This window comes from Anolis sagrei, chromosome 3, assembly GCF_037176765.1.
Source record: "Anolis sagrei isolate rAnoSag1 chromosome 3, rAnoSag1.mat, whole genome shotgun sequence".
Lineage (NCBI taxonomy): Eukaryota > Metazoa > Chordata > Lepidosauria > Squamata > Dactyloidae > Anolis > Anolis sagrei.
Window position 1 is genome coordinate 69,204,768 of NC_090023.1, and position 12,153 is coordinate 69,216,920.

General features: G+C 36.2%; 2 protein-coding genes across 3 annotated transcripts in view; one reads left to right on the top strand and one right to left on the bottom strand.

Moving 5' to 3' along the window:
- The first annotated feature begins 1,945 nt into the window (after positions 1 to 1,945).
- Positions 1,946 to 6,387, top strand: MRAP (melanocortin 2 receptor accessory protein). The gene is made up of 3 exons (XM_060770432.2): positions 1,946 to 2,883; positions 4,396 to 4,495; positions 5,904 to 6,387. The coding sequence occupies exons 1-3, from the start codon at positions 2,778 to 2,780 to the stop codon at positions 6,070 to 6,072; spliced, it is 375 nt and encodes a 124-aa protein (XP_060626415.2). The 5' UTR covers positions 1,946 to 2,777; the 3' UTR covers positions 6,073 to 6,387.
- Positions 6,388 to 8,606: 2,219 nt separating this feature from the next.
- URB1 (URB1 ribosome biogenesis homolog) overlaps positions 8,607 to 12,153 on the bottom strand; it is a 66,566-nt gene continuing 63,019 nt past the window's right edge. For both annotated transcript variants that reach the window (XM_060770430.2, XM_060770431.2), the window contains 3 exons: positions 11,865 to 12,106; positions 9,749 to 10,333; positions 8,607 to 9,122 (listed from right to left, as the gene is read on the bottom strand). In XM_060770430.2, the coding sequence (XP_060626413.2) occupies positions 8,920 to 9,122; positions 9,749 to 10,333; positions 11,865 to 12,106 (1,030 nt within the window). In that variant the 3' untranslated portion in view covers positions 8,607 to 8,919. The remainder of the gene's footprint in view (positions 9,123 to 9,748; positions 10,334 to 11,864; positions 12,107 to 12,153) is intronic.

The window sequence follows — 12,153 nt, forward strand, 5'->3', positions numbered from 1 at the left end:
CAGTGTTTCTCAACCTGGGAATCGGTGTCAGAGGGGTTGCCAAGGAATATTAGAAAACACAGTATTTTCTGTTGGTTCTCTCTGGGAAGTTTGGCCCACTTCTATCCTTGGTGGGGTTCGGAATGCTCTTTGTTGTAGGTGAACTATAAATCCCAGCAACTACAATTCCCAAATGTCAAGTCATGCTATCCCTCTATTCTGCCTTGGTTAGACCACACCAGGAATATTGTGCCCAATTCAAAATCATAAACAACTAATGAACAACTGCTAGCTATGCAGTTGTTCATTAGTTGTTTATGATTTTGATTGACATAACACACATGGGATCCTAACAATGGCACAACTATGGCACAAGTATGGTCTATTGCTCTCTGACCATGACTGTATCTTATCTGTTAGTCTGTTGCAAAGATGGCTTCAGAGCGACTGGGAAACTTGGGGATTTGAACTAGCCACATGCTAGCTGGTTTTGTCTGGATTTACTGTTATCCTTGGATAGTAACTTCTTCTTTGGAGCACTGATTTCTCAAACAATCAGCATTTTCTGTGAACATAGGCCTACTGCAGAAATAGGCCAATATGGCGGTAACTCATGATATATAGGCATTGGGAACATCTCTGAAAATTCCCTTTTTTAAACCATGTCCCCTCTACCATGAGGAGTGGCTTAAAGAGCTGGGCATGTTTAGCATTCAGAAGAGAAGGCTGAGAGGAGATATAATGGCCATGTATAAATATGTGAGAGGAAGTCATAGGGAGCAAGCTTGTTTTCTGCTTCCCTGGAGACTAGGACGTGGAACAATGGATTCAAACTACAAGAAAGGATATTCCATCTGAACATTAGGAAGAACTTCCTGACTGTTAAGAGCAGTGGAACTCTCTGCCCCGGAGTGTATTGGAGGCTCCTTCTTTGGAAGCTTTTAAACAGAGGCTAGATTGCCATCTGTCAGTGCTTTGAATGCAATATTCCTGCTTCTTGGCAGAGGGTTGGACTGGATGGCCCATGAGGTCTCTTCCAACTCTATGATTCCATGATTCAAGGTATATTTCCCCAAACCCCACCAGTGTTCACATTTGGGCATATTGAGTATCCGTGCCAAGTTTGGTCCAGATGCATCATTATTTGAGCCCATAGTTCTCTCTGGATGGAGGTGAACTACAACTCCAAACTCAAGGTCAGTGCCCACCAAGTCTTTCCAGTACTTTCTGTTGGTCATGGGAGTTCTGTGTGCCAAGTTTGGTTCAATTCCATCGTTGGTGGAGTTCAGAATGCTCTTTGATTGTAGATGAACTATAAATTCCAGTAACTACAACTCCCAAATGACAAACTCAATCCCCCCTCAACCCCATCCAGGCCCGTAGCCAGGATTTTGATTCGGGGGTTAGGGTGAGTTTGATGGTGGGGGGGGGGGGGGCTGAGTTTGAGTGAAAGAGGGTCTATCCTAGCAAACCTTTTGTATTGTTACCCCGATACCCCCATGCATATGGGATATATTGAGCATGGTGATTGGGTCATGATATGAATAAACATAACAGCATAAATAATGTACCAGTAAGGCCTATTCGCAGACCCCCATGAGAATTTGGGGGGGGGGGCTAAAGCCCCCCCCAACCCCCCCCCCCCCCCGACTACATGCCTGACCCTACCAGTATCCAAATTTGGGCGTATCAGATATTTGTGTCAAATTTGGTCCAGGGAATGAAAATACATCCTGCATATCAGATATTTACATTACGATTCATAACAGTAGCAAAATTACAGTTATGAAGTAGCAACTAAAATAATGTTATGATTGGGGGTCACCACAACATGAGGAACCGTATTAACGGCTTGCGGTATTAGGAAGGCCGAGAAACACTGCATTAGGGAAAAGAAAGGACCTGAGAAGCTGTTAGGAATTGTGAGAGTTGAAGTCCAAAACAGCTGGAGGGTCCAAGTTTGCCCATACCTGTTATTATAATAATAATAATAATAATAATAATAATAATAATAATAATAATCTTTATTTATACCCCGCCACCATCTCCCCGATGGGGACTCGGAGCGGCTTACATGAGGCCAAGCCCAAACAACAAATTGCAACAGAGTAAAACCGAAAACGCAAACACGAACAATAAACAACAACATCATAATTACATAAAATATGTGAATACATAACAATATAAAATTACAATAAGCACAAACACAGTGACAATGGGGGGGGGGGGCTACATGTAAGGGATAACATTTAATGACTGGGAAGTCCATTGACAGCAGACTCTCAGTCCCCTTCCACACATCTGAATAAAATCCCACATTATCTACATTGAACTGGGATATATGGCAGTGTGGACTGAGGGCCCTTCTACACAGCCCTATATCGCAGAATATCAAGGCAGAAAATCCCACATTATCTGTGTGAGATCTTGGCAAGTAATTATATATGTACATATATACCCATGATGAAGTAGAGGTCATTGTAAACTGGCTTCGGAGGAATGCAGAAAATGCAGATAGTATTAATTAGGTATTTAAATCCTTGCTGTGTTATAGATTGCAAATAAAAGAGAATCATAGCTTGAACTTTGGGAAGGGATGATCTTGTGTTATTTGGCACCAGGCAGATGTTGTTGCTTGTTGCCGGCATGAAGGTCAGGCTGAGTGGTTCTGGAATCCAGGCATCCTCTAACAACCTGTCAAATAAACATTATTTACATGATTATACAAGCCCAAGTAGGATTTAACAGTATTGTGTGTCAGGGGTAGAGTTTTCAGCTGCCTGGGATGTTTTTGCAAAATGGCTAACAGAACTAATATATCTGATTATATTTGGTCTTATGAATATTACATGGATTATTTAGACCCAATTCCAGTTGATGCAAGCAAGCTGAAGGCAAACAGACGTAAGTATGTTTCTTTTCTCTATCTGTGAAGCAATGTGGTAAAATAATTATAACTGAAATGAAAGTGTAAACCCTTCTCCCGTATTATTACATGATGTAATAATGTTTGAAAAAATATATTCCTAGTTTGAAAGTGTTATTTCCTGTGGTACTTCTTTGAAAGAAGTTGTTATACTCCAGAAACTTTGTTTTTCTGGCTGCCACAGACTAGGTTGAATTGGTTGAGACTTTATGAGATATTCATTGAAAAGCTATAGCAAAATATGCTGCAGGATGTCTACAAAAACAAAGTTTTTGCAGTTTAATAAATGTTTCCCATGTGTTTTTTTTTTAAAGATAGAACCGCTATTGCATAGCATACTGTCTAGGAATGGAGTCAGTTCAGGAAAACTGGAAATGTAGCAAAAGGTAGATCTCTACCACTACCTAAGGCTTGGGACCCTTCCACACAGCCCTCTATCCCAGAATATCAAGGCAGAAAATCCCACAATATCTGCTTTAAACTGGGTTATCTGAGTCCACTCTCAAATAATGCGGAATTTTCTGCCTTGATATTCTGGGATATAGGGCTGTGTGGAAGGGCCCTAAGCCATTACCAGAATTATGTTTGCAATTGGTGATCAGCTACCAGGTGATTGCACCAAAGACCGATGTCTCTATAAACTCCATGTGATTAATGCTATGATCTTGTTTCTTCTGCCATATCCCTTTGTGGCTGTTACACATATGGAAACCTATTTCTGCATGTGGATTGCTTATTTGGTTTGTAGATACTGCATTCATGTTAAATAATCATTAGTTAACATTTAGTAATAAATTAAATATCCGATCCTATGTAGAATTTGGTAAGACTGATTTCTATATATGCATTCATATTATTGGATTGTAAGAATATTTACTGTTTTTAACTTTTTATATTGTATCCAGAGTTACAGTGCAATTATTTAGATCTCTCTTAAGAGTTCAGTAGAGTATACACAAAGGCCGTCTTAAGTCAGAGCTGGGAATTGTGTGGCTTTCCAGATGGCATTGGATTGCAACTCCCAGCAGCCCTACACAGGATAGTAAATAGTGACGAAGTCCTGCAGAGACAGCTACACAGTTCTCAGCTCTAAGGTAAAGCATTGCAATGTTAGTTGTGCTGGACTTAAATACAGTGAAGTAAGTGAGCCTTCATTTAGTCCTATTTCACTGGGTCTACTCAGAGTATAATTAAGTTGTTCTCCAACCCAGTATTCTTATTTGTATTATGAAATTACTCTATTAGAACATTTGGATATGTTTAAACTTTATTTAAAAAGCAATTTGATTCTTATTGAAAATTGCATTCAGACAGAATCTTTAGACATCTCTTACATCCGTCTGAACACTATAAATTACATTTTGATTTTCATTTGAGAAGTTCTATATTTTTAAAAGTAGTATTGAAATGTAAGAAGTATTAGAAGAAAAACTTATTAAAATAGTTTTACATGCAATAAGATTTATAATTGTCACATTTATTTTTGACAGATTCGATTATCATAGCTTTTTGGATTGGGCTGGCATCTTTTGTGGCATTTCTCTTTTTCATTTTGTTCTACATGTCGCAGTCTGATTCTCCACTGGGGAAGTAAGTGTTTTCACGGATCATGAATCTGTTTCCCAACATTTAGGAAAAGGTTATACAAGGGAAGGAGTGCTTGTTCCTAACTCAGAAATGATTTATGGATCCTGAGATGATAATCCAAACTTCAAATTTAGTAGAATGGAAAGACATAATAGTTTTTGTCTGGTTTAGTATCCACTAATCTGTATTGTAGCACTAATGGAAAGAAATGTGCTGCATAATTTTTGTCAATGTCTACATTAGATGCATTTTCTTTCTCAAAAGTGCGACAATACCCCTTTTCATATCAAACTCCTAAGGTAATTATTCTAAGATAATGTATAAAATACATATTATCTGATGGCTTAAATATGTTTTCTATGTCACCTGTTAAGTTCATTTATTTTGAATTATATCAAGTATGGTCTTTAAAATTAGACAATAACTTAGAAAAACCAAGCAGCAAACCACAAGAAAATGTGCTCAGTAATGCAAAAATTGTAATTCAAACATATAGAATGAAAACATGACAGGAAAATTACATCAGGTATAGGAATCATATGGGCCTCTAGATGTTGTTGGTTTGATACTCACAGCATCTCTTATCATTGACTATGATGGCTTTGACTAGCTGGTGGACCATATCATTCCCACCCCAGGTTAGAGCAACTTAAGTCAAATTTTAAAACTTTTTTTCCCCTCCACTTTCATTTACTTTCTGTGAAATCTTAGCTGCTTGGACTGAGAAATCAATTATTTTTAGACAGCAAAGAGATCCTTGATTTGCAATTAACTAATGCAGGGATTTGTCATTCAAAATGTAGAAGTTTGCTGCTTTTGGAAATAAAAATTATGCTGATGTTCCTCTTAATTACAACATTTCAGGAACATTTTACATTGAATTGTTGAGAAAAGAATGCCTACCTGCCTACTGTCACATTCCCATACATGAGGCATTTCTAAAGGCACATTAATATTGCAGGTGCTTATATGGCCTGCCATTTCCAAACAATAAGGATCAGGAAACTGTGGCTCTCCATATCAGCATTTTGAGTTCCCACTGACCTTCTGCTGCCATATATTTTACTAGCCGTCCCCTGCCACGCGTTGCTGTGGCCCAGTGTGTATATGTGTTTTGTGTGTGTATATATTTGTGTATATGTGTATATATGTGTGTTTGCATATGTGTGTGTGTGTGTAGTTTTGTGCATGCATTGTAATGCATTTTAAAAAAATGGCTTTCTAAGTCTCATCCGCTATGTTCTTCAGTGTTTTTATGAGTGATGGTCACTCGTTGGCCTGATACATGTATTGTGTTTAAATTTGGTGTCAATTCATCCAGTGGTTTTTGAGTTATGTTAATCCCACAAACAAACATGACATTTTTATTTATATAGATGGGAGACTATTATTCTCCCATATTTGTTTACAGGAATCGAAGACTAGAGAAAAGATTTCTGAGAAATTATTCAAAGAATATCCATCAAAATCTTGGCACAAACCACGATAGACCAACTTCTGATGACAACAGAGTGGAAGAAACTGAAGGGATCTGCTCAGATAGTAGGTCACCATGTCATAGTCTGAATAATATGGTTTGAACGTTCATCAAAGTTTATACAAAAAATATATTACAATAGAAGTTTCCTAGAAGGAGCTTCATTAAGAATAAGTAATCAATTTAGTATACTTGTTTGAAAGCAGAAGTTGCAAAATGACACAATCAAAATTACCTAAGGTGTACAGTGAAATGACAATTTTTCAATTTGAATCAGAAGCAGATTTAGAATAATAAGCATGTATGAAATCGGTTTCATTAATCCCCCACAGAACAAATATTGCTAATTTCTTCCATTGTTACTCAATGTTTTGTATAATATAATCTGTTCATGACAGACTACCCTGGAAATATTTGATTGCCTGTCCTAATTTATTTTCAAAACATTAAATGGAAAAAAATTGATATGGATTTTATTTTTATTGGAATATGCTGCATTCTTCCTTACTTGTTCTATCATAAATGCTTTTAAACCATTTAAAGTTACTTTTGTTTTTAATAGGTGAATTGAATTTATTACAATTGAGTTGAACTGCATTCTGTCTTGATCTGTGTTGTGAATTGTCTTGGATCTCACATTAGAAGCTCAGCTCACAAATAAATGAAATAAAAGTAATGAAATGTTACCCAGCTGGAGTATGTGATGTTCTGAACCTTTGTTTATCAGAGAAATTATGGTAAATTATGGCTATGTGTATAGTGCATAATATGGGTATAGATCCCTTTTACCCCACGAAACTCCCTTTCCTCATCTTCTAACTCAAACACAGGCAAACTTTGGCCCTCCAGGTGTTTTAGACTTCAATTCCCACAATTCCTAACAGCCTACCGGCTGCTAGAACAAGTTGAAACCCATAATATCTGTAAGGCCAAAGTTTGCCCATGCCTGTTCTAACTGGAAATTGTTGATTATTTTGGGGTTTGTTTTTATACCTTTGGGATAATAGGAGATGGTGAAGGAGCACTAGGGAGGTACAGGCTTTCCGTGTCAGGTTGCAGCAGTGTGTTTGGAATAAACAATGCAAGAAGCTTAAGTTATGAAAGAGTAGTATAGACCTATGAAAGAGTAGTATAGGTTCTCAAGGTGTGCTCTGTGAAGCCCTTTGGGGCTCCACGGTTCCCTCCTCCCTCCCTCCTCCTCCTAGCTTTTCTTGCTCTTTCCTGTTCCTCCTCCTCCCCCATGACCCTTGCCCTCAAAATTCTTTTTTCCTCATTGCCCAAATATTTTCCCCTCACCTTCCTTGCTTCCAAAGCCCCATTTCCTTCCCAACACACAGGGGGTGCTTTGATTGTACATTTCCTGCATGGCAGAAGTGGGGGGTTGGACTGGATGGCCCCTGGGGTGGCTCCTATTGTTGTTGTTGTTACTATTACTACTACTAGTAGTAATACTACTACAAAGGCTGGATGGCCATGTGTTGAGGATGCTTTGATTGTGTTTTTTCTGCATGGCAGAAGGGGGTTGGACTGGATGGTTCCTGGAGTCTTCTAATGAAATACTTCTACGTTTATGATGGTTTAAATTGTTCTTCATTTTAAATATTGTTTTGTTCTCTATCTTTTTTCGAACTACAAACAAGATATGTGCAGTGTGCATAAGAATGTAACTCTGAAGGAATGTTATTTTGATGCAATGCCACAAGTTTATTTTACTATTTTGGACTCTGCTGAACAAGAGTAAATTTGCTTTTCCTCTTTTGTGTGTTGCTCCTGTGTCTTTGATGGACAAGCTTCTGTATTAACTGTAATAGGTTCTACTGGCAATGTTATACATATCTGAAACATGGGCAATAACAAAGTTAAAGGAGGAAAAACTGGTGATGACGCAATGAACAATGGAAAGAAGGATGTGTGGTGTGACAATAAAAGATAGTCAGCAGTAAAGAGCTGTGTCAAAGAACCAGGATACATGGCATGGTCAGTGAGATCAATGAAGCAAAAAGAAGTTGGGCAGAGCATATAGCACAAACAAAAGACAACCGATGGACATGGTGACTGAAGAACTAGATACCAAGAGACCACAAGTGGCCCTTGGGCAGACTTCATACTTTATGAGACAAACCAATTGTCAGGCAAGAAATGGAAAAGAAAAGTACAGGTTCGTATATTTTGGCAAATGATAGATTTGTGTGAAGCCCAAAGGAGCAGATCGACGACAAATCAAATAGAATAGAACAGAATAGAATAATTGATGGGAAACTGCTTTACAAGCTGGGTATTTTCTGCTGTTTTATAAAAATTGTATAGCATATATCCATGTGTGATTAAAATAGCATCTTTGTTCTTATACAACCAAATATGTTTACATTACAGATACAATTTAATTTACTTTAAGGAAATAAAAATGATTTTTAAAAATCTAAACAGTTTAAACCTAGAAAATATTGCCTCAGCAATTGGATCGTTTTATTAATTTGCTGCCTTTAACACAGTTTTTTCCTCCTTGGGGTGTGCTGTATATTTCAGTTACAGTTATTTATCACCACACTGACATTCCTTGAGAAATAGTTATTTATAATTTATAATAACTGAATAAGTAAACAAATAATTGCAAGTAACTTCCAGGCTAGTACAATATAGCGGCTCATGCTATGCTTTTGTAGCAGTTCAACATTTATTTAGTTTTCATCCAAAAATTCCAACTTCAGGCATTATACATTGTTTCTGTAGCAGCCAAGAACAACATAATATTATAAAAATGGTCCTAAAATCCAGCTTTGACAACTTCTGTAAAAATTAAAAGAAAAATATATTTAAAGTACTTTAAAAGGTACAGAATTATTTTAATGTTGCTTCTTTACAAAATATATGTTATAAATACAAAAGTTATTTCCCGTTGGTTTCCCACATAATTTTAACTATTAGACAGTATGATACATTCAATAAATTCTTAGGACTGAAAAATGGGCAGTGAGTAGAGATCTTTGCACAGAGAAACCACTGGTTCTTCACATTCCCATATTTCTTGATCCTTGTTTTGTTTACTGGCTGTTGCTTCATGTATTAATTTGATATGATTTATAAACATATCTGGCTGCTCTGCTCCCAGCCAACAGTCTCCAATGTAAACAGAAGTGAGAAACATGCCTGCAGCTAGGAAAGAAGATAGTCATAATCAAATTCTAGTTTTTAGCATTTTATTTTTCATACTTTATTTGTTGTTTATTAAAATATTTATACCCTGTCCTACTTCAAAAGATCTTAGTGGTTCTTACAGATAAACTGAACAAGTTAAACAGATAAAATCAATAAAAATAACCAAAATAAACTATATATAAAACATCAAAATGAGTTTAAAATACACTGCATATTTTACATAACAGTAATAGCATTATTTTTTTTTGAAAATAATTTTTCACTCTAGGAACCACCATTTTCTTTCCCCATATTCATGAATATTAATTGATATTCATTAATATTCATATTAATGAATATGCAGGATATTTAGAATGTACTGTCTGACTAAAAATTCTAAAAACAGTTACACCAGAAACTTAACCATATTTGCCAGACCTAGACAATTGATTTTCTCTTCCAAAATGTAATTTCAGTAGAAGACACTGTTTTATATCACTAATGCTAATTAATCTGTTAATACATTTCAGGAGGATATTATTACATTACAATAAGGGGCAGATTTCAAGAAGTGTTATGCGATAAGTAGAAAAGTGCATTTTTAGTTTCCATACTGATTTCTTGCTGAAAGCAAAGTAAGTTACCTTTCTTCATTGTGTCCTCCTTTGTCATCGCAGAAAGATAGAACTTCTTCATAATTTCATGAAAATCCCCTTTGTTTAATTCCGGAGAATCGAGCAGTTGAAGCATGATATCATTAAGCAGAGAGAGATCACTCAGTTCCACCGTTTTGTCCTCATTGCCCTTCCAGATGCTGTTGTAAATCTTAAATATACAGTTTCTCAGAATTCCATCTTTAAGAATCATCTCTACCACTGTGCTGTTTTGTAATACACTCTTTTTAAGCCACTTGAATGTCAAAAGTACATCTTGTACATTAAGGGTGCTGTCAATATTGGACTTTACTAGCCAATTGAATACTAAGTAAGCAATCTTATATGTCAGATCCGGATTACTATATCCATTCTGCTCTTCTGAATACTTTTCTGGTGTGTCAAGAAACACAGGCTCCCAGTGGACAAGTACAGATCTTAGAACTGATCTGCAGTCATCTAAATGCAATTGCTTCCTGTCCAAGGCAGTTTCTGTTTCAATTATATTATTCTTCTGAGGAAGTCGTAATGATGTTCGGAAAGGCATCTCTGGTTTCTTTTTTTCTTTAATATTTCCTGTACAGGAAAAAAAAAAGAGGGGTGCAGAAACCTCAAATAATTGAGAAAATCAAAAAGGGGACTTTTTGGAGAAAGGACATGAATTAATAATTTGATAATGAGGCTGAGAAAAACAGATTTAAGATAACACTGTTACACAGAACCATTTTCTAGCGGACTGTGGTGGTAATCTAGAAAATTTCGGTTACATTGACTCAAAAAGATAAATGCCTCATCACCAAAAGTCCAAATGTGAGCTATTGTCTAAAGTGCAGATGGGTTTTTACACACAACTTATTTTTGGACAGTAGAAATTATCGTATTCAGATAATGAGTTGGTCATTCAAATTCTGGTATCCGGTAATGAACCAACTCAGCCACAACTTTTTGTGATCAAGCCTTTGGAGAACCCATGCAGTAGATAGATATGGAATTATGTGCAATGACTATTGGAACAGCCCAGATTACGATTGCAGACAGCGTGGTTAATGGTGCAGCTATTGTTTTAAATGTTTTAAAATATTTTAATGCATTTTATCATTCTATTTTAAAATGTTTGTTTTAATTTTGCATTGTTTTAAGGCATCAAATAGTTTCCTACATGTAAAGCCGCCTCGAGTCCTCTCCGGGGTTGAGAAAGGTGAAATAGAAATGTCGTAAATAAATAAATAAATTTTGAGGGAGCTGGAATTCAACAAATGTACATCAGTTACTCAAAAAAGTAAAGAAAATGTTGTTTATTGTACTTTCTCCATCAACCAATCCAAAAATTGTTCAAGTACTTCTTAAAAACAAAATAAGAAATAGGTTCTTGTGGGGATTTTTGGGCTATAGGGCCATGTTCTAGAGGCATTCTCTCCATGTTCTAGAATGCCTCTAGAACATGGCCCTATAGCCCGAAAAAACCCACAAGAACCTAGTGATTCCAGCCATGAAAGCCTTCGACAATACAAAATAAGAAATCATATATCCCTCTCATTAATGTTCAGAAAAGGAAGAAAGTGATTTGTTGGACTCCCACTGGCTTTGTTTTATTTCAAAAGTACATGCCAATAATGTCAAATGCCACTTATCAGTTTAAACCAAAATATGGATGGGAAGAAGTTATACTAAATGAAAAAAAAGCAGAAAGACAGGAACTGCAGGCTGAACATGAAATAATCCAAGTTTAATTCATTTAAATGCTTCCAGGTGTTGCAATAGGAATCTAAACAATCCTACAAAAGTCAATGAAATGTACCTTTCTTTTCAAAGACATAGTCATGTTAGTCTGGAATATCAGTATGCAGAGATTGTGTAGCCAGCTCTTTAAATATTAACTGAAAGTCTGTTTTCTCAGATGCATGATCCTATTGACTGTATTATGCACAATTGCATTTAAAAGATATACCTTTTTAAAAAAAATGATGTTATTAATTTTTATTTCCTTTCAAACACTGATTGCTTTAAGTTTCTGGCTCCTAGAAATTTTCAAAATTATTTGCCTGATAGTCACAATTCAATATAAATCAATAGCTTATATTAAACCAATGGCATTTTTAGAACTTACTAAGCAAGTCTTTAATTTGGTACTGTTGTGCAATTAGTTGCAGATTATCTTGAAGTTCCAAATTTTTGCCGATGATGCTCCATTTGTGCAAGAGCAGCAGGACATCTTTGTTGGACAGGACATGCTTGTTCACAGTAAATCTGCCCATTTCTCTGAAGGCCTCAATGACCAGAGCACGGTATTGTAGGACAGAACTTAATGTGCTGAAAAACTGAATCAGGTTAGGAAAATCCAAGCTGGCCCTGTTTCGGAAAAGAAAAAGAAAACAGTTTAACTTTGCAAACTAAAG

Bases quoted from the DNA above. Each gene is read 5' to 3' on its own strand.
- MRAP (XM_060770432.2), top strand. From the start codon at position 2,778: ATGGCTAACAGAACTAATATATCTGATTATATTTGGTCTTATGAATAT. The intron at 2,884-4,395 runs GTAAGTATGTTT...TATTTTTGACAG, and splicing joins CAAGCTGAAGGCAAACAGAC to ATTCGATTATCATAGCTTTT. The intron at 4,496-5,903 runs GTAAGTGTTTTC...ATTTGTTTACAG, and splicing joins TCTGATTCTCCACTGGGGAA to GAATCGAAGACTAGAGAAAA.